Source organism: Crocodylus siamensis, chromosome 1 (assembly GCF_052110815.1).
Source record: "Crocodylus siamensis isolate JL-2025a chromosome 1, ASM5211081v1, whole genome shotgun sequence".
In the NCBI taxonomy this organism is placed as follows: Eukaryota; Metazoa; Chordata; order Crocodylia; family Crocodylidae; genus Crocodylus; species Crocodylus siamensis.
In genome coordinates, this window is record NC_143395.1 from 418,311,983 (window position 1) to 418,334,748 (window position 22,766).

At 46.4% G+C, this 22,766-nt stretch overlaps 1 protein-coding gene across 1 annotated transcript in view; it reads right to left on the bottom strand.

Annotated features, from left to right (window-relative positions):
* Window positions 1–5,508: 5,508 nt before the first annotated feature.
* The window catches only part of LOC149875487 (disintegrin and metalloproteinase domain-containing protein 9-like), a 39,101-nt gene continuing 21,843 nt past the window's right edge, over window positions 5,509–22,766 (bottom strand). The window contains exons 8-13 of the mRNA XM_090055098.1: window positions 19,759–19,913; window positions 14,848–15,016; window positions 12,884–12,973; window positions 11,627–11,819; window positions 8,856–8,961; window positions 5,509–7,894 (exon numbers count right to left, since the gene is read on the bottom strand). Coding sequence (XP_089911224.1) covers window positions 7,573–7,894; window positions 8,856–8,961; window positions 11,627–11,819; window positions 12,884–12,973; window positions 14,848–15,016; window positions 19,759–19,913 — 1,035 coding nt within the window. The 3' untranslated portion in view covers window positions 5,509–7,572. The remainder of the gene's footprint in view (window positions 7,895–8,855; window positions 8,962–11,626; window positions 11,820–12,883; window positions 12,974–14,847; window positions 15,017–19,758; window positions 19,914–22,766) is intronic.

Below are 22,766 nucleotides of genomic sequence, written 5' to 3' on the forward strand. Positions count from 1 at the left end.
ACAGGGAAAATACCTGCAGCACAGCACAGGCACACAGCTACTCCTAGATCATCTCAGACAAATGCATGTCCAACCTCCTCTGGAACACCATCCGTGATGGAGAGTTCACAGCGTCCCTAGGCATCTAGCCCACTGCCTCGCTGCTCTAACAGTGAAGACATTTTCCTGGCAGCCAAGCTAAGCTTACTTGGCTGCAGCTTCGAGCCACCTGTCCGCACCCCACTCTCTACAGCAACAGAGAAAAGGTGCTTTCCCTCTTCTTTATAGCAACCCTTCAGGTACATGAGGACTGCTGTCATGTCCCTGGTCTTTTAGTTTGTTTGTAACACTATGCAGGGGCTTTTAGATACTGAACAAAAGCATAATCAAAGATACAGATATGAATAGAAATAGGAAAAAACCCCAACATGGTTTTTATCAAAGGAAGGTCATGGCAGATCAATTAGGAAGGTCATGGCAGGGGGTCGGACTAGATGATCTGCTCAGGTCCCTTCCGACCCTAGAAACTATGAAACTATCCTATCCTGGGATCAGAGATAGGAGGGCCCTTGTCCTCTATTGTCATCATCAAATAGCTGTGGTTTCTCTGCCAATAACACTTCAAGGATTACATGAAATGATATTCCTTCACAGAAGAACATGCAGCTAAAGTCTGCAGAAGCAGCCGCAAACAATATTTATGTGGCTAAAATTAGTCATGGAAGCAATACCACCCCATGTAAAGGTGAGCTGGATTTGGGCCATGGTGCCTTATGATTTCAATGATTTACTTTACCACCAGAAAGGTGGACATGGCAAAAACAGATTGGTACCTGTGTGTGTTTGCTGGGGCCCGGATGGCAGAATGATACTGTCACAGGGCACTGAAGTGCCTGCTCCTATAGAAGGACAGGTGTTGGTTGCCAGGGCAACCACAGGGGTCAGCTGACCAGGAGGGGGCGGGGCCTGGCATATATAAACAGGCCAGGCTGAGACCAGGGTCAGTTCCCTTCTGGCTGCTGAGGAAGTAGGAGCTCTGTGGAAGTGGGCAGAGGAGAGAAGCCCGATGGCCTGAGCAGCTTCCGTTGGGAGGAGACCGGGTGGAAGAAGCCCCGGTAGGGATTTTGGGAGGAGAAACTATCTGATGGTTTAGAGTTTGGGTAGCCAGGTGGCTTAGTTCTTGAGTTATAGCCAGTTGGCTTATGATATTGTTTTGTTGTTATTAAACCGGAGGACCGGGCGAGGCTGTAGGGGTTGGAGGAGGCCTCATAGGAGCTCCCCAGTAGTGGGGGGGTTCCTGGCGCCGGAGAGGGTGCTGCGTTTTGGGGTGTCCCGACCCCGGCCCCAGTGTGGGCAGCATTGGGAGGAGCCCAGTGGGCGTAGGACCTGGAAAGAGGGTCTGGGGTCCAGGTAAGGCCGAGGCCGCCTGAGCCCCAATTGTGGGAAGCCCCAGTGGGGCATAGGACCCGGAAAGGCGGTCTGGGGGCCAGGTGAGGCCGAGGCCGCCTGAGCCCTATTGAGCAAGGCCCCAGGGAGGGCATGAGCGCGAGCTTGGAGCAAGGCCCCAGGGAGAGCACATGAGATTAGAAGCCATGGAGAGGGCGGGTACACGGTGAGAAGCCCCAGAGAGGGCAGGCAAATGTACAGAGAAGCCCCGGAGAGGGCGCAAGCAGAAAGAAGCCCCGGAGAGGGCAAGCGAGCAGAGGCGGGCCTGGAGGATGACTGCAAGGGTGTGGGCCATAGTGATTTGACTTGACAATGTCCGGTACACCTGAGAGGCTTGGGGTGTGGTATTAGGGGTAGTAGGAGCCACTCATAGCCCCTAGGGCTGGGTGCACCAAAATCTATTCATATAGAACAGGGACCAGGAGAAGTAAGAGCACCGTGTCCAAGGGGACAGATAAAGGCAGCCTCCCTCAGAATACCTGAACCATCAAAGTCGTGGCAGGAGAGAATGAAGGTGCTTAATCGTCTACTTGGCATGGTAGGGGGCACCAGGAGAGATCATGGCCACTCCTGGGTCCCCACCCTGCGACAGATACATTTTTACAGAACACAGAAGGTTTCATTCTGCCTCCCTGGGCCCCAGCAAACACACACCAGTACCAATCCAGACATTGCATGTGAAAAGGGGAGTTAAACCCCAATGTTAGGACTACACGACTGAGGTTTCAGTTTGACAAACAAAGCAAAACCACAAAATAATTCTGTTTCAATTCAAACATCTATGAAGTAATGGTATTTTAGTCTTTTGCACAAATCTGGGGCAAATGTTTCATCTGACGCCAATGAAACGGTTTCAGGAATTTATCAGATTTTGTTTTGAGTTGTTTTAGTCTCAATTCTTTTCTTTAAAAAAATATATCAAAATTGACACAATTAGGAATTTTTTTCAATTTCAACAAAATCATATTGCTTGAAATCTTTTTCCTCACCAGTCATATAGTTTTAACGCAGTGTGAGACCCACTTAGCTTGTAGGCTGGCATTCATTATCCTTCTTCAAAAATGGCATGAAGTGTCAGAGGTTGAGTGACCACCCACCCCTAAGGCAAGACAGTCCCACAGTGGGAACCTGAAGTCCCGGTCTCAGGCTGCATGATCCTGGGGCAGTGTTTGACCTGGGTTTGCTGTGCCCGCTGAGATAGGGAAACAGCGGGTTTCCTCTTGCAGGCTGGCAGCATTCCAGTGTGCAAGGGGCTGCCGGGAGAGGGACTCGGGGGGCCCTACATGCACGTGCACACCTGCATACATGCACTTGGCCAGGAAATACAGCATGGAGAGCAGCTCCCAGCAGGTAAGTCTATTGGGGGGAGGGGGAAAATGGGAGGGCGGGCAGATTGAGGCCCCTCAAGGTGAGGGAGTGGTGCAGGGACTGGGGGTGCTGGCCAGCCAGGCAGTGCATGGGTCCAGGGAAGGGAGCAGGATGGAGACACAGGTCCATACTCTTCATTCTACTTTCCCTCCTCTCCCCCAGCCCCTCGTTCATGGGGGCAGGGTGGGGGAGAGGAGGGAAAGGAGAGGAGGGGAGGGGCACGGGGGGGCATGTCTTCTTCCATATTTCTGCGTGGGGCAGGGGTGCATATGGGCTGCCCACTGTGGCTTGGGGTTCCCCACCCTGCTCCTGAGGGCCCCACGCTGGCCACACTGCCATAGCGAGGTACCCCCTGCCCGCCCAGTAGCAGCAAGGGCTGCGGCAGCTTGGAGTTGTGCCCCCTGTTGCCACTGGGAAGGCAGGGGGTGCACAGCTGGTGAGGGAATCCCAAGAGAAGGGCAGCAGGGCAGAGAGCCCCAAGCTCCACTTGGCTCTTATCTGGCCATGGCAGCAACAGCAGTGGGAATGGGGGAGGGAAAGGGCAGGCATGTGTCTCCCCTCCCTCTTTTGAAAAGGTGGTCACCCTAGTCAGAGACCAAACAAAGAGGCAATGCCCTCGCAGCAGTCATATAATAAAGCATATTTTAACTTCAAGAGGGATATAGTTGTGGAAAAGCCAAAAAGGCCATAGAAAAAAGCAAGAGACACACACTCCATGTTGCTATCTTTTAGTCACAGGCAAGAAGAAAGAATTAGGCACAAATTATGGCTGCCTGCATATTAGGCCCCTGTTAGAAACATAGAATCATAGAAGTGAGGGTTGGACGGGACCTCAGGAGGTCATATCTAGTCTAGCCCCCTGCTCAAACAGAACCAGCCGCAACTGCATCATCCCAGCCAGAGCTTTGTCTACCTGGGTTTTCAAAACCTCCAGGGATGGAGATGCTCCCACCTCTCTACGTAACTTGTTCCAGTGTTTTACTACTGTCCTAGAGAGAAAATTCTTCCTCATATCCAACCTCAACTTCCCTTGCTGCAACTTGCACCCATTGCTCCTTGTTCGGTCATCTGCCACCACTGAGAACAGTCCAGCTCCATCCTCTTTGCAACCTCCCCACAGGGAGTTGAAGGCTGTGATTTAACACCCCACCCCAAGTCTTCATTTCTCTAGACTAAATAAGCCCGGTTCCCTCAGACTCTCTTCACCAGTCCTGTCCTCCAGTCCCCAATCCATTTTCATTGCCCTCCACTCAACTCTCTCCAACGTGTTCACATCCTTTCTGCAGTGGGGGTCCAAAACTGGACACAGGACTCCAGATGTGGCCTCCCCAGTGCTGAACAGAGGGGAGGAATCACATCCCTTGACCTATTGGCAGTACTCTTACCAATACAGCCCAGGATCCCATTAGCCTTCTTGGCAACAAGGGCACACTGCTGGCTCATATTGTTTATTGTCCCCTGTCACCCCCAGGTCTTTTTCTCCAAAGCTGCTGCCCAGCCTGTCAGCCCCAGCCTGCACTGGTGTATGGGGTTGTTCTGTCCTAAGTGCAGGACTTTGCACGTGTCCCTGTGAGAAGGCCTGGCCACACTGAACAAGCACCAAGCATGAAATCTGTGGACAATCACTTGAATGCCAACTGTTAAAGAGAAAATCACCTAGTTACTGCTAAATAAATGAGCATCTGCAAGTTGGAACATCACCTTAGAGTTTAATCCAAAGTTGAACTGAATGTACTCTAGCATCACAGGATCTTTGTTACTTACCCCTTGGCCATTGCATTTCTCATCACGGCAGTAATACTCCAGAATATTTGTGCTGACACATGTTCTGTTTATACATATCTAAAAAAATACAGAGAGGTGTATATTAGATAATAAGACAGTAATGAAGCCTGTATTCTGACTGCTGAGTAGACAGTGGAAATACCACTGTGTGTTGTGGAACAATGGGTAGTGATAAACAGATTTATCTAAGCTTGCCTGAAAACATCCTGTTTTCAAGAAAAAAGGTACACAAAGTCCCTGCTGGAAACCTCTTGCTGCAGTGGACAGAACCAAAGCCATCAGGCATTGACAGCTGGTAAAAGAAGGCCTCTGTTCTCTGCAGTTCCTGCTAGTTGTGCCACTCCCCCAGAGCTATAGTAATTCCATCTTATTTCCCTAAATGACAACTTTCTCATGCTGCACAGCACTGGGATAAATCCCCCCAAAACAAACCAAGCAAAGTCAAGTAAATGTTTGCATGTCAGGTTCTCTCTGAGACTAAATATTTCCTTTCTTTCAAGGTGGGGCAGGTTTTGAACCTTACTGTCGGAAGAAAGAAAATTTTCAGGCAAACGTGGAAATCTGTCCTACTCATCAATCTGGTAGAGCCTACCGATCTATTACAATGGGAGACTGAACTTACATACTCTCAGACTTGTATGGCTGAAAAGGGCCACATGAGTCATGTAGCCTAGGGACTGACAACCTTTTACAAACAGCAGGCCACTGCTTGTGCCCCAGCCCCAGTCCCCTCCAGAGCACCCCTCCAGTGCACCCAACCTGCCTGCTGCTGCCCCTGCATACTGTGTTACCTTACTTCTGCAGATCCTCATTACCATGTGAGAGCTCCAGAAAACCCAAACAGAATGACTATTTGTAGTGGTCCTGGCCTGACAATAAACCCTACCTGTGGAAGGTTCTTATGAAAGTGTGGAAACAGGTGTCCTTCAAGTCGAAATATGCAGCTAGCCCCCTTAGCTCAAGGATGGAAGGATGGTTGGTTGGTAGAGCTCCATCTTGAACTTGAGCACGCAGCTTTCTTAAGCCCAAAATAGGGCTTCCTCCTCCCTTTCTTTTTGGAACCAGAAAAAAAATGCTGTAAAACTCGTTTCTATCCAGACCACAGAGGACCTTTTCCCATTTCTTCTAGTGCCACCAAAGAATGGATTTCCTCCTGAAACAGCCTCTTGTGAGCAGGGTCAATGAATAGGGACACGGGGGAGAGATCTGCAGTAGATAATATACAGAATTGTATGGTATAGTGATGAGCAACTTACATACAAGACCCAATGGCCCCATGTTAGAAGATCCTAAGCTGAGTAGGGAAAACCATCTGATTCTAGAAGAGGAGACAAAAAGGGGGCCCTAGGCATCTTTTTGCTACACTGTCAGAATCTGTGTCTGGTGGAAGAGTTGCATCAGGAGGTGGTTGAACCATTCATCAAGGACACATGCGGATATAAGTGCTTTTTAATACAGTCTGAATGCCACAGCTGGCTAGCATTACCTAACACCTGCAGAGGGAGAAGGGGGAAGAAAAGAAGGAGAAGATGAGAGGGAAGGGATTGTGCAGTCCAGCAGTCCTTGGGAAATGACTTTAAGACCAGTGCTTCTGTCGACAAGTGGACACGTATGCTCTCCTTAGAACTAGGTGGTTCAGGAATCCCGGAAGTGAAGTTTTGGTTGAGCTCAAAAGCCCTGGTCTCTCAAGAAGGATGTCTTCGTCTGGACCTCTTTTAGCAAGAAGCCATGAAAAGCTCAAAATCCCCACTGTTGCAATAGGACAAGAAGACACGTTGATGGCATATATGGAGGCATGAACCACCATGTTAGTTTCCAAGCCACTTTCCCATTATTGATAAGAGTAAAAGATAAAAATAACCTGCAACAAGGTCCTTGATCAGAGATGCACCCCACTCAAAATTATACCTCAGAACCCAAACCAGGAAACAAGCACTACGTTTTGATCATTTAGTGCAGGACTGGGATTCTTTCACCACAGTGTTAAAACACTGCAGTGATGGGGACCATAAAACTATCTAAAATAACTGCAAGATGGGCAGAATTTTCAAGAGCCCTGTCAAAAGGGAATTAGGTATGTCAAGCCTTTACATTTTATAATGGGACTTGTGCTCCTAACTTATTTACTTACTTTTATGCATCTCACCCTCAATTCCATACACACATCAAGGATAGGGCAAATTCATCCTGTTGGTTACATGCTTGCAAGTGATGCAATGATCATCCCTCAAATGTTTCTATTCTGCTTTCACATTTGAGGATTTTTCCATCATAATTTGCACTGCGAACATCAAGAGATAGGCAGAGAAAACTAGCCTCCAAAACTAAGCATTTTCAGAATATGTTGTAAGACTCACTATTTTTTTTAATTCTTCCCAGAATCAAAGGCAATAAACAGCTGCTAGTCAGAAGGAGAAGGTATGCTAGCAGGATTACTTTTCAACATGGAGAATCGGGTATTGCACTCTTTGAAACCGTTCCCCAATTAAGTGACAAGAACCATAAAACAGTAGCACATCCTCTGGGAAGCATAAAGATTAACAACTTTAATTTTCTCCGTCTCCCTGGGACTGGGCAGTCGCAATCATATGTCCCACCCAGCACACTTCCTTCCTGTAAGAGGCAAAACTGCCTGGAAGTTCACTGTAATTTTCTGGTACATACCTGCATTCCAACCCCATGCACTTGTCTAAGGATCCTAACACTGTATTTATCAGCACAATAGAGCTTTTGCCACGGTAACACTGTGGGTATGGGATATGGCTTATTTCATGTCCTTGGAAGAACAATGTGCTGTGCCATTTCATTCATATTGTCACATACCCGGGAAATGAACTTTGATGTAGGCAGGGTAGCAGTTCAGGAGGAGAGGAGGCATCCTCATGCCATCTCTTCTCACTCTACAGAAGAAGAGTGGCATCTCTTGCCAGCTGCATTCAGTCCTGGAGAAGGGATAAGAGGGCCTGCTTTTGGGCTTCTTCCTTTATACATGGGTCAGAGCAGGCTGTTTTTGGGGATATATCGTGTACCAGAGATTGGGCAAGTTAGACTTGGAAACACCAGTTCAATGCCTTCTTGACTGAATCTCATTTTCATGCTGTTCATGTATCTACCTGTCTTGTATGATACTACCTGGTCTTTATCACACAAGGTGCCGTCTTTCACAGATCCCACATCAGATACATCTGGCCCGAGATGGAACTCTCTACCCCAACAAATGGTATTATTAATGGGAGTCTGGACTGTAGTCTCATAATCTTCCTTTACTGGTATGCTTTTAACATTAACGCACTGCACTCTTCCACACAAAACATCCCTGAAAGAAAAAGTTCACAGAGCATCTGAAAAGCTGTGTGAGATCTATAGTATAACTTATTATGAACAGCTGCCAAGTCACTTCCACAACTCCTCTCCCAGACCCATTTTCTGTGTGCCTTGCTAACCCTTTAGCAGCCCAGCATTAAGCTTCCTATCTTTCTGTCGGGGAGGGTTACGGGCAAGTTTTTTTTTCAAAATTGTTCAATATTGCTGCAGTTCTGTAGAGACTTGGCTGCAGAATGGGGGCAAGTGGGGACTGGACAATGCTCAAGGTTGTGGAGAAAACAAGTGAGCAAGAATCCTGAATTTGGACTCAGCACAAGATACCCGCTCTTGCTACTGCCAATTCTAGTACCCTTCTCTGTAAACTGACATTATACTGATAAACCACGTCAAGCAAATGGTCATTCTTGCACTCGTTCTGTTCATGGTCATCCTGTATCAAACCCAGGGAGATCAAACCATTCTTGTGGGAAACAGGGAATTAATTACTAGTAACTGGAGTTCTTCAAGATGTATTGCCTACATTCACATTTCTGACTGATGGGTGCATTTCGTTCCCTGAGCTTGGCACTAGAGACTTTTTTTTTTGCCATAGTAGTACTCATAAAGTGCAACCTGGCCTCCCCTACCCTTGTGGTCCTATATCAATAAGATGAAAGGTAGTGTGTACATCCTTGTAACACAGTTTGATACAACTGGAGATCCAGTGAATAGAGGGTCTTAGTCAATCATTGTACTCCTTGGTTGTTGGGCTTTACCAACAACAGCAAAGGGAATCTATGGAAGGTTTTGGTCTCATGCAGGTAGTAAGAGTCAGTACTCTTCATGTTGAGCCAGTGTGCAAGGGGGTCTCAGCTAGAGAAACATGAAGCTCGGGTGTGGGGGGAAGGGTCATGACCAGGGCTACAGTAGGTGACTTCACTCTCAAATACTTTAATAACAGCTGTCCCACCTACTTTTCAGCACATTTTGTGTAAGCCAGTCCATCCCAACCACAGTTACCGCACCGGTCACCTCGCAGATTCACTTCTCTGAAGCAACTCAATGGAGCACGGTGGGCATCTGTAAAGGTCAAGACAGAGCAAAGAGTTCATTGTAAGATAGAAGATAACCACCCCGTACATAATCTCTGTGACAGATTCTTCCAGTCAGTTCAAGGCTTGGAGAAAGTGTCGTGCTCTTGTCACAGAAATAAAGTTTCCTGGAAACTAACAGTAAAATAGTGAAACTCTGCAGGGCCAGGCACAGTGAAGATTTGTTGAGCCACTGAGAGCAAGGGGTTGATGGCTGGTTCAAGGTTAATGTTGGGGTTGCCACCTCTCCTGTTCAGTCTGCCCCTGCACAGTGGGTCGGGAAAGGAGGCGACACCATGTCATTTTGGGGGAACAACAGGGAACGCTCTTAAAAGTAGGAGCCTGTTGTTAGGGGGTTGCAGGCACTGGGGAGATCAGCCAGCCAGTGCAGCAATTTGCTTGATTGTACTTGTCCCTCCAAAGGAATGGCAAGATGGCATTGATACACTCCCTGCCTATCCCCCACTCATAGTTAGGGCAAAGCTAGCTGGGATGGTCTCCCTCCTTCCTCAGGCACTGCTGTTTTTTCTCCTTCCTCTAGCAACATGAAAAGAAAAACAATGCTTCTTGGCACCATGTGGCAACCTGTAAAGCCCAGAAGCCTGGGAAACACCGAATATCTCCACCCTACACTGCAACTTGGGGACCACAAACCCAACTCCACACATCATCCACTCCAACCACAGACCCATCAATGGGTTCAGCTCTTGTCTCAAGTTCAGGAGGGCGCTCCTCGATTCCACACTTCCTTCACTGTATTATTGCTTCACAGGTCCTGCGCTTCAAGATGTGTACTTCCTCCTGGCAATTCAACTGGATCACAGTGAATTCAGATCCCTTGGGAAAAACAACCATTTTACATGCATCCTGATGAGAGCATGAAGGTTTACCAAGTGACTTTGTGCTTACGAGGTGCTTACCCAAGTGGGAGTATACGAAAAAAACAAGGACCCAGATCCTATATTGCTTCTACAGATGCTAAGTGGCACTTACTCCATTTTTTAAAAAAAATGTTTGCATCCAAGTCACTAAATGTGATTCTAGAAAGATGTCTAGATCCCACCCATCCCCATTTTACCTCCTCGCTTAGAAGTGATTCACATTCACCACCTAGGCATCTTTCTCCACCTCCCCTCCACTGTAATTCCATTTCACTGCAGAGTTCATATTTTCATAGTTGGTAAGGTTGGTAAGGTTGGAAGGGACCTGAGCAGATCATCAAGTCCAACTCCCTGCCATGGCAGGAAAGAGCACTGGGGTCAAACAACCCCGGTAAGGTGATTTTCCAGCCTCCTCTTAAAGACCCCCAGGATAGGAGCAAGCACCACTTCCCTTGGAAGTTGGTTCCAGATCCTAGCTACCCTGACCGTGAAGTAGCACCTCCTGATGTCTAGTCTGAATCTACTCTCAGTCAACTTATGGCCATTATTCCTTGTTACTTTCAGTAGTGCTCGGGTGAACTGGGACTCTCCCAATGCCTGCTGGTCCCCCCTGGCAAGTTTTAAGTTCCTTACATTTCTGAAATCCCCCTGAAACTCTAGTCCCAGTAAAACCGTGACTAGCAATTGTTTGATAAGCAACTCATCTTACAGCGGTGGCATCAACAGCCACCTTTTGCCCAGCACGGAGGAGACTTGGAATTCATCCTACAGAAGAGAAAGGAAACTCATAGAGAAGGGCTTTCACAACTAACTGAATGAATAACCACCAGAGAAGGTTGACAGGAGTAGGCAGACAACTTACAAGGGCTCGACAAGATAGTAATAAAGAAAACTATGTCTTGGAGATCAAAAAGTGTGGCAGTGAGGTCTGAAAATGGAAATCACCACAACTGAAGGAAAAGCACAGCTTGAGGAGCTAATGTACTGAAATCAGGGGAGCAAAAGAATCGACCTCCCCAAACTGAAAGTAACAGCAAACCCAACAGCAAACACCTATGAAATCAAGGCAAAAGTAGAATGTGTGACTTCAATAGCATGCAATTTTGAAACAAATGAAAATGAGGTAGATCCATCTGCCTGGACTGCAATGAAGTGTATCACACAATGCCACATGGACAGTTATTAATTAGCTGTACTGGTGAGGATGGGGATAAGGAACTGTAAAGTGGGTAAGGAACCATCTTAACAGGAAAACACATTGGCTTATGTTACAAAGACGGAGGGGGACAAACAGCAAGGAATCAGAGGTTTTTAAGCCAAAATATAATGTTGGCAAAAGAGCACACCAGTATAAATGAACCATGAATATACTTTGACTGGAAATTAGAAAGCTTCTGCCCATTAGTTCTGGACCTGGCTTCCAGCAGGAGTGAGGTCAGGCATGAGCACCATGCACCCTGGAAATGGGATTCACATGGACAAATCTCTGAACCACAGTTACCGGAAGGAAAGCAACCATTTTATCCAGTTGTGGCTAAGAGAGAATTAGAACCTGCTGTCATTTAAATATTTCGTAGCTTGGCTGCCTGTCTCGAATCTCTGTGGAAAAAGTGGATTATTTCTAATCAGGGAAGGGGGAGCAGAAGAAGGGACAAGACACTGACTAATTGTTACTCTTACACTGACCAGCAGGGAGGTTACTAATTCCACACAAGAAAGCATATGAATTGCTGAATAAAAGTGAGGTTGAAGGAAAAGAGTAAGATATCTTGCCTTTGCCAAATATAGCTTTGCACTGTCTCTCATGGTTATTGCATTTCCCTTGGAAGCACATGTCACTTTTCCCACATGGACTTCCGTCTTGTCTAAACACATCCTCTGGGCAGAGATGTGAAATACCATTGCAATATTCTGGAAGATCACACTCATCACCGATATCTCTACACAACTTTCCTGCATGATCAAACTGGGGAGGAAAAACAGGCAAACAAAGCACAAGGATGAATAGGATTACTTTCAGCAAGCTTCTCACATGAATAAATCTATCTTTGTAAAATGGATTTATTTTAGGGGTACCCAGAAACACTAGAGGTAAAGGAAAAAGTCAGCTTGCATTTACAAGTAGGCAGAACACTAATTACAGAGGGAACCTAAGTGATGGACGGCATCTCGCCCACCCCAGCATTCAGAAGGGGAAAGTGGGGCTCAGAGCATCCATTAACACAGTTCATGTTTGCATTTATGCATTTCAGTTCAAATGGTCATATGTGCCCATGCCTATTTGTGCCCTGGGCACAAACAGGCAACTGTTTTCTCCCCAGAGTCTCAAAATCAGAAGGCAGATAAGTCATCTTTGAAAATGGCATGATTTTAACGCCAGATTCATGAGTCTGGGCACCTGGTTCATGTTCGTATGCTTATTCTCTGTATGCTCCATCATATTTCTTCACTCCTTTCTTTGCTTCCATGGGGAGCAGTAACATTTTACCAGTGGTTTGTTGCATGGCTGCATCTTTTCTAGCTAAACATCAGAAACGTGCCAGATATATCTACACAGGATTAGTAGGCCTACAACTTTATTTTCCCAAGACAGAAAATACATTTCTTAGCACTATGCTAAAACAACCAACTAACCAACCAAACAAATGAACTCACTAGGGGGAACCAGAAGGGTTTGGGAGAGACCTTGTTTCCCTGAGCGCCCCCCCACGGCATAACAAGGAATAACGGCCACAAGTTGTTGGAGGGGAGGTTCAGATTAAACACCCGTAAGAACTACTTCCCGGTCAGGGCGGCTAGGATCTGGAACCAGCTTCCTAGGGAAGTGGTGCTGGCTCCTACCCTGGGAGGCTTTAAGAAAAGGCTTGATGCCTACCTGGCTGGGATCATTTGAGCCCAGTTTTTCTCCTGACCAGGCAGGGGGTCGGATTTGAAGATCTACAAGGTCCCTTTGACCCGATTTCTATGATTCTATCAATATTTGAGCTTAAAATATGCAGCCTACTATAAATATTTTATGTAAGGTATTACCTGACATTTTGTGCAGCAATGTCCTGAAACACAAGTGACCCCTGGTGCAAGTGTACAATTGGACTGGCAACAGCCATTGTCACGGCATACCTGTAAGCACACAATGTGATACCGTCTCATTAACTACACCATGTGGGCTGTCCTTCAGAGAAGGTGGCATTGCCATATTTTATTTCATTTAATGGTCACTGAAGTCATTACATGTACTAATATAATTTCAATCCATTGAAGAAGAACTTGGGTTTTAATTGTGAGCCCTGCAAGATGGCTGGAATCACTTGGAAATGATGCGAGACTCAGTCAGGGCTGAGAGCATACACAGTACAGCCTGGCAAGGGTTCAGCGTTTCAAGAACAGAAAAGACATTAGCAACACCTGCTGACTTTCTGCCATGTAGAAGTTCATCAGATCTAAATGAATATTCACCTGGCCACTGAAAGACTCTTCTCTTCCTGCACAGCTGTGCCACTTGTTGACTTTCCTAATCCCTAAATCCCACAAAACAGGAAAGCTGATAGTCTGAAAATTCTCTTACATTAGCAAAACTCTTCTTTTTAAAAAATTAAAAAGAAGAAGAATCCTCTCAGTCAATATCATGCAAGATTTCAAGTTATGGTTGATAAATAACTTGGGAAATTGCAGCACAGATCTTAGGTTGTCCAAAATTTAAAGCACTTGTAAACAGAAATTTCTAATAGAAAGCATTAGACAATCTTCAGAAATATCACCATTTTGCTACTTATACTAGATATGCAGTGCTAAAGAGCCCCTCTCATTCATAACCTACTGTGAAAAGGAATAGTGCAAAGGATGAATTTTACACCTGGAAAAGTGTGAGGGTCAGCTAGTCCAACACAGATACAAAACAAACTATTCCTAACCTTCCTGGAGAGGTACCTTTTTAGATTTTCATACCTCATACCTTCTCTGGGTAGATCAGTCCATTGTCCAAGCTTCTTATAGTTTGGAAGGGTGGTTTGTATTTCTCCTGAGATGTAATCTAAATCTGGCTGCCTGCTAAACCCTGCCTGCCAACACAGAACAGTAGTTCAAACTTTTCTTTAAGAAGCCATTCAAATACTTGACACTGATGTCGTGTCCTCTTTAGTCCTGACCATATGCACCTCATTCTCTCAACTTGTCCTTGTAAAGCTTATGTTCCAAACTCCTTGTCATCTCTGTTGCTTCCCTTTCCTTTCTCTTAGCCTTCTCAAAGGTTGATGCCTAGCCAGAGCTGTTCAGGGTGCTGCTAGCATCTCCTGTATCTTGCCAATAATACTTATTTGAAGGCCGGCCCAACTGCTTGTGCTTTCTTTTCAAATAGCATCACACTGCTAACTCACATTTGAGATGAGATCCAGGGAGCTGAGTCAAGACCAGAACACAGGTAATTTCTTTCAGTTCATTGCCATCACATCTGGTTTGTACTGCCCCTCACAGGAGACCATTTCCCCTTGTTCCAATCACACACTTTTGTTAATGCAAACTACAATCATTTCAGTTTGCTGGACAACTCGATCTAAAACATATGGAGCTGCCACGCAGCAGTTAAAAATGGCTCTGAGGTCTCAGGAATTTCCATACAGTATGCAGACAAGATATAAGTTTACTACATCCAACTCAAATGTAATCTGCTCATGGTATAACTGAACAGATTCTGCTATAAAAGGTTCCTCTACAGTTCTGAAAGATGGGATTGATTTTGTGCCCCCAATGTGCACAACAGGCACAATCCTCTGTGTATTCAAGTTTATATATTATAAATAAAAATAAAGGTATATTTTAGGTGTCTGACTTCTATTCATTTCAAAGGAGAGCTGTGGAGCTAGAAGATTTAGGACTGTGTATATTCTTTAAGCGAGCATGCTTCGTCTCCTATACAATATTTCTGCACTTGAAAGAAAACCAAGGGCTTAATAATGCTACTGCAGCAAAATTGTCAAAGTGAAGTTCAATGTACTAACCTTATCTCTACCACAATCGCATTCTTCGTCTTCTTCCAATAGACCATTACCACACTGATTATACGTGAGTGTAACTATAGGTGGCATGTTAAGTAGACAATTTAATTTTCCCATCATCAACCTGTCATAGAAGTCAGCAGCAGAGCAGTTACTGAACTCTGTGCACTCTCTGTAAGAAAGTATATTCATTATGCATAATGATATAAAATACATAAAACAACCAAGTGAGCCAGGGAGCAATAAGCAACAAACACAATACCTCCCAGGAAGACTGTAATCAGACAACTCAACATATGTAGATCCCCACTGAACAAAAGGATATAGAGGGCAGACCTCCTTAAACAGGGATGGAGAACCAGGGAAGCAGGTCACAATAAGGAGGAGGCAGAGCAAAAGACAAGCTACTGGAAGACAATTAGAGTTAAGGGAAACAGTTGCTGCAGTGGCCTGCAGGAATCTCTGCTGGGCCCAATTTTTCAACATTTTAATTGATGACCTGGAAATGAGGGTGTGTAGTGAAATCTTCCCAAGTTTGCAGAGGATAACAAATTATTTTGGGTAGTCGAGTATCAAGCTGATGGAGAGGAGTTGCAGAAGAATCTCACCAGGCTAACGGAGTGGGCAAAGAAATGGCAGATGAACTTTAATGTTGATATGTGCAAGGTAATGCACCTGGGGAAAAATAATTTCATCTAGGGGCTACGGGCAGACATTACACATAAAACAGTATAAGTGATCAAAAACTGTTTAAACCTGCAACAGAACAGATGTTCAGTGCACAGAAACCAGTTTGAAAATGGCTGAAACTGGCTTGTGATAAGCCTGGTTGAATGTAGTCTCAGACTTAACTGATTTGGCTCAAACCGGTTTATGCAATGTCTGTTCCAGACCCCTTCCTGGTTTAAGTTAAACCAGAGTCCCCCAGCATCCCAGATGCTTTGCAGTCCTGGGCGGGGCTTTCTGCTCTGGAAAGATTGAATCAATTCAAGCTCAGGCTTTTTGAATGTCTGTCCATAGCCTATGTGCACAAAGCTAGATTCTGAACTAGCTCATGACTCAGGAGAGAGACCTTGGAAAGCAACTAGCTTATGATGACTCAGGAAAGACACCTCGGTGTGATTGTATATAGTTCACCTTGCAGTGATGACCAAAAAAGCCAATAAAATGTTGGGCATCATTAAGAAGGAAACTGAAAATGAAACAGAGATCATCATGCCATTCTACAAAGCCATACTGTGCCCACATTTTAAGTACTGTGTTCAGTTCTGATCCTTGTCAGTGGCGTTTTTGAATGGTTCAATTATTTTGTGCATCTGCCCTGTCACTTACTTAATATACTCATGCAAACAGCCTGGAAAGCAAAAAGAAGGAAACTGACGTATTAGTAGAGGATGTAAAACTGGACATATAGGGAATATGGAAACAATATGCAATAGCAGTCCTGACTGTAAAACTGGGCCTGAAGGACATACCCTGTTCAGGAAAGATAGAAATAGAAAGGTAAAGACAGTGTGACAGCATTGTATATTAAAGATAGCGCAGCTTGTAAATAAATAAGTGAGGATCTACATTTCATAAGGAAAAATATACACAGATTAAGGGGAACAAGTCAATAGAGACATGAGGACTGAGTACGTCAGAGAGTTGAGTGTGAAAGGGCCAGAATTTCCTTAAATTAAAGATGAAAAATCTGGTCCAAATCTTGGGTGAACAATCATCTCAAAAAGGGTACTGAATGTAAGCAGAGCTGCAAACAAATGGAAAAAAAATGAATAAAAAAGGAAGCTATGTCTTCAAGTGACGCTGTATAGATCAAATAAAAACTTCCAAAAGTCAAGCTGAGTTAGACCTTATAGGGGGTAAATAATGAAAGGTCCTCTAGTCATGTAAATAAAAGAAAGAAAGGAAAGAAGTACTGCAGCTGCCGGCGAGCGCTGAGGATAGAGCATAGATTAAGTCTTTGCTTCAGTCATCAGATATGGCAATTAGCACTAAAGAGACTGAGGTTGTGGACATGGGAATCGGTGCAGCCTGGATGGAAACGAAGAGAGCATTCTCTTTTGAGGGAAACCACATAACTCCCATCCCACAATTTTCAAAGAACTGGAGTGTGGCATCACAGGTCTGGAAGTAAGAATATTCACAGGTCTAGTCTGGAGTGGACCAAGATGACTGGAGAACAGCACATGTTCCACCTATATTCAGTATAGGGGAAACATTCTCTGAGCAACAACAGGCTTGTTTGCATTGGCTTAACAGTACGACTACAGAACAAATTTTGAAAGCACGAAATAATTAAAAGCAGGGTGATAAATGATACATGGGACAAAGATTTACCTCACTTGTAGACAAAGGAAATGAAGCAGCTGTCTCTCATCTATCTGGACTTCAGTAAAAACAAACTTGATTTCTTTCTTTCACAAAATACTGTGCTTACTCAAATCCAAGATCAGGTCTTTTTTACCTCATTTAACACGGAGGAAAGCCCCTCATCTTGGAGTCGAGTACAAGCTGGGGGCAGAGTCACAGCAGCCCCCTGCTCCTTGCAGCCACTGCACCCCCCACTGCCACCACTCCCCACCGCTGCTTTGCAGCTCCAGGTCTGGTCTGGCCCCAGGGGAAGGAGCATGTGGGCACTTCAGCCCCAGCACAGCCATCCAGCAGTGGTAGCTCTAGCTCTGGCTCTGGCCCTGGCCCAAGAGCTGTCACTGAGGAGCTGGGCCGAAGCGATGATGTGCCCTGAAGCTGAAGCCTCTGAAGCTGGTGGGGAGGAAGCAAAGATGATGTGGGGGGGGCAGCCAGCCTGTGGAGCAGGCATGCAGGGAGCAAGTGCTAAGGAATATGGGCACTGAAGGGGGCAGGGATAGGGTATGCAGGCACGGGGGAGGGGGGAGAGCAGGCAGCAGGTGGGGGCAAGTTGGGGGGGAACAGGTAGCAGGGGGCAAGGGTCAAGCCACGACTCTCCTGCTGCCTGTGCCCCCTCCCCACCCATGCCTGACTTTCCTCACATCAGCAATGGGGAGGCAGGGAATAAATTTAAGATAAACCTCCAGTAGTCAGGTGCCATACATGGAAAATTATAACCAATTTATAGTTTTTCCATGTCGACAATCGAAATGGGGGCTTGTCTTAAATTTCAATTTGTCTTGGACTCGGGTAAATGTGGTGAACTACTTGGGTGGATGAAGGGGATGTAGCGGATAGTGTGTATCTGGACTTCAGCAAGGCTTTTGACCAAGGCCCACGTGACCTTCTCACAAACAAACTGGAGAACCGTAGGCTAGACAGGACTGCTAGACAACTGGCTCAACGGCCACAAGCAACGGATAATCATCAACAGATTCATGTGAGAGTGCCAGACAGTTTTAAGTGAAGTCCCACTGGCATCTGTCCTGGCTCTGGTGCTATCCAATGTGTTCAGTAATCATTTGAATACTGGCATAGACAGCTTCTTGAGCCAATCTGCAGACAACACAACACTGGGAAGGACTATGAACTATTGGAGGAGGGGAGCCCAATTCAGAAGGATCTCACCAGATTGGAAAGCTGAGCTGGAACTGGCAGGATGAAGTTCAGTGCAGACAAATGCAACGTGCTGCACCTCGGGAAGAAGAATCCAAAATACCAATTCAGAATTTGACACCTAGGTGGATGGAGCACTCAGGAGGAGGACTGGGGGGTCCCTATAGATCAAAGACTCAATACGAGTCTGCAGTGGGATGCAGCTGCGCAAAAGACCAATGTGGTTTTTGGATGCATCAAGGGAAGCATTAGGTGCAAGACACAAGGATTGACCGTGATAGTTAGGGTTCTCTACTTGGCAGTGGTGAGGCCTGACATAGAATACCACATGCTGCTCTGGGCTCTACATTTTTAAAAGGATGTGGAGAAGTTAGAGAGGGCCCAGAGGCGGGCGACAAAGAAGATCAAAGGGCTTGGAAAGCAAATCATACGAGAAGAGGATTAAGGAGCTAAGCATATGCATCTTGCTGAAAAGGCACTTAATGAGGGGGCGTGATAGGACGTGAACCAGTGGCTTCAATTGGTGCAAAGGTTTAGACTGGATATCAGGAAAAGCTTCTTTACAAAGAGGCAGTGGAACAGACCCCTAGACAAGTTCTGGACTCTCCATCCCTGGAGGTGTTCAAGGGGAGGCCAGGTAAGTATTGGTCAGGGAGGATCTAAGCATAGCTATTCCCATGTTCTACTATGGGGATTTCCCAAGCTGCTGGGCTTTCCTGGTTGCCACACAGGGCCAGGAAGGATGTCCCCCCCCTGCTGCTACATGTGTCAAGAGGATTCTTTTCAGCTTCCTCTGACGCACTGGCTGTTGGCTGCAGCCCAAGCTGGGGATTTTGACTGGGTCTTAAACCTGGAGGTTTCTGACTAGAGGCTCTTGCCCATCCTTGCAGGATCAGACCCACTGCCACATTTGGGATCAGGAATTTCCCCCCCTTGTCAAGTTGGTATGGACTGCGGGGTTTTGCCTCCCTTTGTAGCAGGGACTGTGGCCCACTGCCTGGGATCTCTGTAACATATCTGAACAGCCTTGCAGGAGCAAGGCACAGAATAAAAAGGCAATGTTAAAGTGCAGCATTGAAGGAGAAATGTCAGGCTGGAAGTAGTTTACTAGTAGAGTTCCCTAAACATCAGTTGAGGAACTGGTCTTGCTTAATATTTGTATTAATGCCAACACTGCTATCCTTTCACCAAATGTACTGGTATTGATGATCACTGCTACTGACAAAAGATGACAGGCAGTTTGCAAGGGGGGTGAGTGGCTAAGTACTACAAGGAATACAGCCTGCCAAATGATTAGGGCAGTGATTGTCAGCCAGGATTCTCCAGCATTATTGTATCAAAAGATAATGAGGAAAAAAAAAGGGTTACATTCAACTTAGCTTTACTCACGAGAGTTTTGATCTCATAATGCATTTTTCTCTGCAGCCAGGGCATCGACAGAATCTTGCTGCATTGCCAGCTTCATCATCATGTCCAAAAATGAGAGCATGGCCAAGCTCATGAGCAGAACCAGCTGCATTATATATGTTCCTGTTATCACTGAACTGTACACAGTGAGACAAAACACAAAGATAAAAAGCACTTGGAAATAATTGTATATTGACTCAGCAAGTCTCGGGGAGAGCTTAGCTCTAAAAATACATAAGTATGATTTCCACAGCAAACATGATGGCTGCATGTGCAAGTGGACAGTTTGAGTAATTACCTAATCCCACGGGAGAACTCGCATAGAGAAAGATTAATTCTTTAGTGGTGTCCAAGGACGTCTCTTGGCACAGGAAGCCTCCTGAACAAGTTTTCAGACGACACCAGACCTCCTCTTTCCACAGTCCTGTATCTGTCGTTGGTGAAAAGTAAGGGCCTTTTTCCGGTGATATCTTTTATTGGACCAACTGTATAGTCAGGAGAGACATTAGACCGGGGTGGGCGAAATACAGCCTGCTGTGACTTGCAGCAGGTCTTTGTCTGGCCTGTGGCAGGTCCCTCCGTCCTGCCTGGCTCAGGCACAGTCCAGCTGTGGCATGTCCTGCCACCCCTTGGGCATGCAGCGTGTCTGGGGCAGCTCCGCAGCTGCACGGTCTTTCTAGGCAGCCGAGCTTGTGGCGGCAGCTCCTTCTGGCTGCCGCTGCCACTGGCCCCAGCCCCATGGTACCAGTGGGGACCTGCACTGCACAGCCCCGACCCACCATGTCCAGGCTCAGCAGCAACACACCCTCCCCACTAAACCACCATACCCACCCACCCACATCCACACGCATACACACACACACAGAGCCTCCCACAAACCCTAGACCCTGCACCCCTCTACACCCCCACAATATACAAGAGTAAGATTTCATTTGAGGTATTATGCCATCACCTCCATATACATCACACACACTCCCTGCATGCAGCAGACATTGAGTAATACTGAGCACTCTGTGAGCTTCACTACTATAGTCCGCCTCTGCACGGAGGGCTCAGAGCACTTGGTTTTCAGGAACACCCAACAAATGCATCTGCTTCTCAGCCTGGGACCAGGAAATATCCAGGCCTTGCATTTCCATGCAAAAGCCATCAAATGCATCTTTCCAGGGTTGGGAATTTCACGCCTATTCAGGGCCCTAGTGTCAAGGCAAACAAACTTGAACTCCTTCTCTGACAAAGTAACAACTTGGGTAGATGAAGAAAATGCTGTGGATATAGTGCATCTGGACTTCAGCAAGGTTTTCGACAAGGTCCTGCAGGACCATAAATAAATTGGAGAAACGTCCGCTGGACAGAGCTACTAGTAAGTGAATAGACAGCTAGCTCAGCAGCCAAAAGCAAAGGGAAATTATCAACAGAACCCTGTCAGAATGGCAGGAGGTTTCACAGGGAGTCCAACGGGGGTCTGTCCTGGGCCTGGTGCTGTTCAACATGTTTGCTAATGGTTGGGACACTGGCCCAGGAAGCTTCCTGAGCAAGTCTGCAGATGACACAAAACTGGGAAGGATTGTGAACATGTTGGAGGATGTGAGGGAGTGCAATTCAGAAGGATCTCGAAAGATTGGAAATCTGTGCTGGAGCTAACCAAATGAAATTCAAGACAGACAAATGCAAGATACTGCAACTTGGGAACAAGAATCAAAAGCACAAATGCAAAATGGGTGACACCTGGCTGGATGGCAGAGAAGGATCTAGGAGTCTTGGTAGATACCAGACTCAAATGAGTCTGCAGTGTGATGTAGCTGCATAAAAGGCACATGCATTTTGGGGCTCATGCATTTTAGGGATGCATCTATAGAAGCATTAGGTGCAAGACCCTGGAGGTGCTCATGCCTCTCTACTCAGCGCTGGTCAGGCCTCGTCAAGAGTACCATGTGCAGTTTTACAGTCCACGTTTTAAAAAGGATGACGTTAGAGAGGGCCCAGGAGCCAGCGGCAAAGATGATAGAGGGCTTGGAAAGCAAGTCACGTGAGGAGAGAGCTGGGAATGTTCAGCTTGCAGAAAAGGCACTTCAGTGGGGACATGACAGCAGCCTTTCACGATGTGCCATAAAGACAAGGGAAAATACAGTTAGGTTGGACAGCTGGAAAATCTTCTTCACTCTCAAAGCAGCGAGACAGTGGCACAGAGACCTGGAGGAGCTGTGGATCCTGTCACTGAAGATGTTGAGAAGAAGTTGGACACCACTGCTCAGGAACAATCTAGGTGCAGTGATCCCTATTTCTATTATGGGTATTTCACAGGCTTCTGGGCTTTACTGGGTGCCACATGGGACTGGGAGGGAATCCCTCCACCATCCCACTACCCCTCACCTACCCTTTCTGTTATGTGTGCCCAGCTTTGTTTGATTTTTGAAAGCCTTCCTTAGAGGCACTGAGTGTTGGCCACAGTCAAGGCTGGGGGTTTTGGCTGGGGTGTGCCAGTGCTCCTGCTGGAGCTTAAACCCAGCGGGTCCTGGCTAGAGGGTCTTGCCCCTCCGCTCACGGTCAGACTGACTCCATATTTAGGCTCAGGAAGGAATATAAACCCATGGTCAGATTGGTATGGGCTGGGGGGGAGGGGGTGCCTTCCTCTGTAGGGGCAAGGAGATCTACCCGAGATCTCTTGAGTGAATATTAAAAACATTTTGCAGAAACAGGACATTGGCACCACATTTCCCATGTTTTATCTGTCGCAGGTTAGGGCCTTATGGCTTGTGTGGTGTCAGGGTTGGGGGTAGTTTTACTAAGAGGTTGGATTACGGATCTGCACAGGATGGCTCAGATAAGGATGATTCGCCTCAGGCAGGGGGTTGGACTAGGTCATCTATGGAGGTCCCTCCTAGCCCTTATTCTGCTCTGTGAAATCCAGACAGGGTTGCTATGCATTCAGCCAGACTGTGCCAAACTGGATACGTTTAAAATACGACCTGAGGAAGGGCACTTGGTCT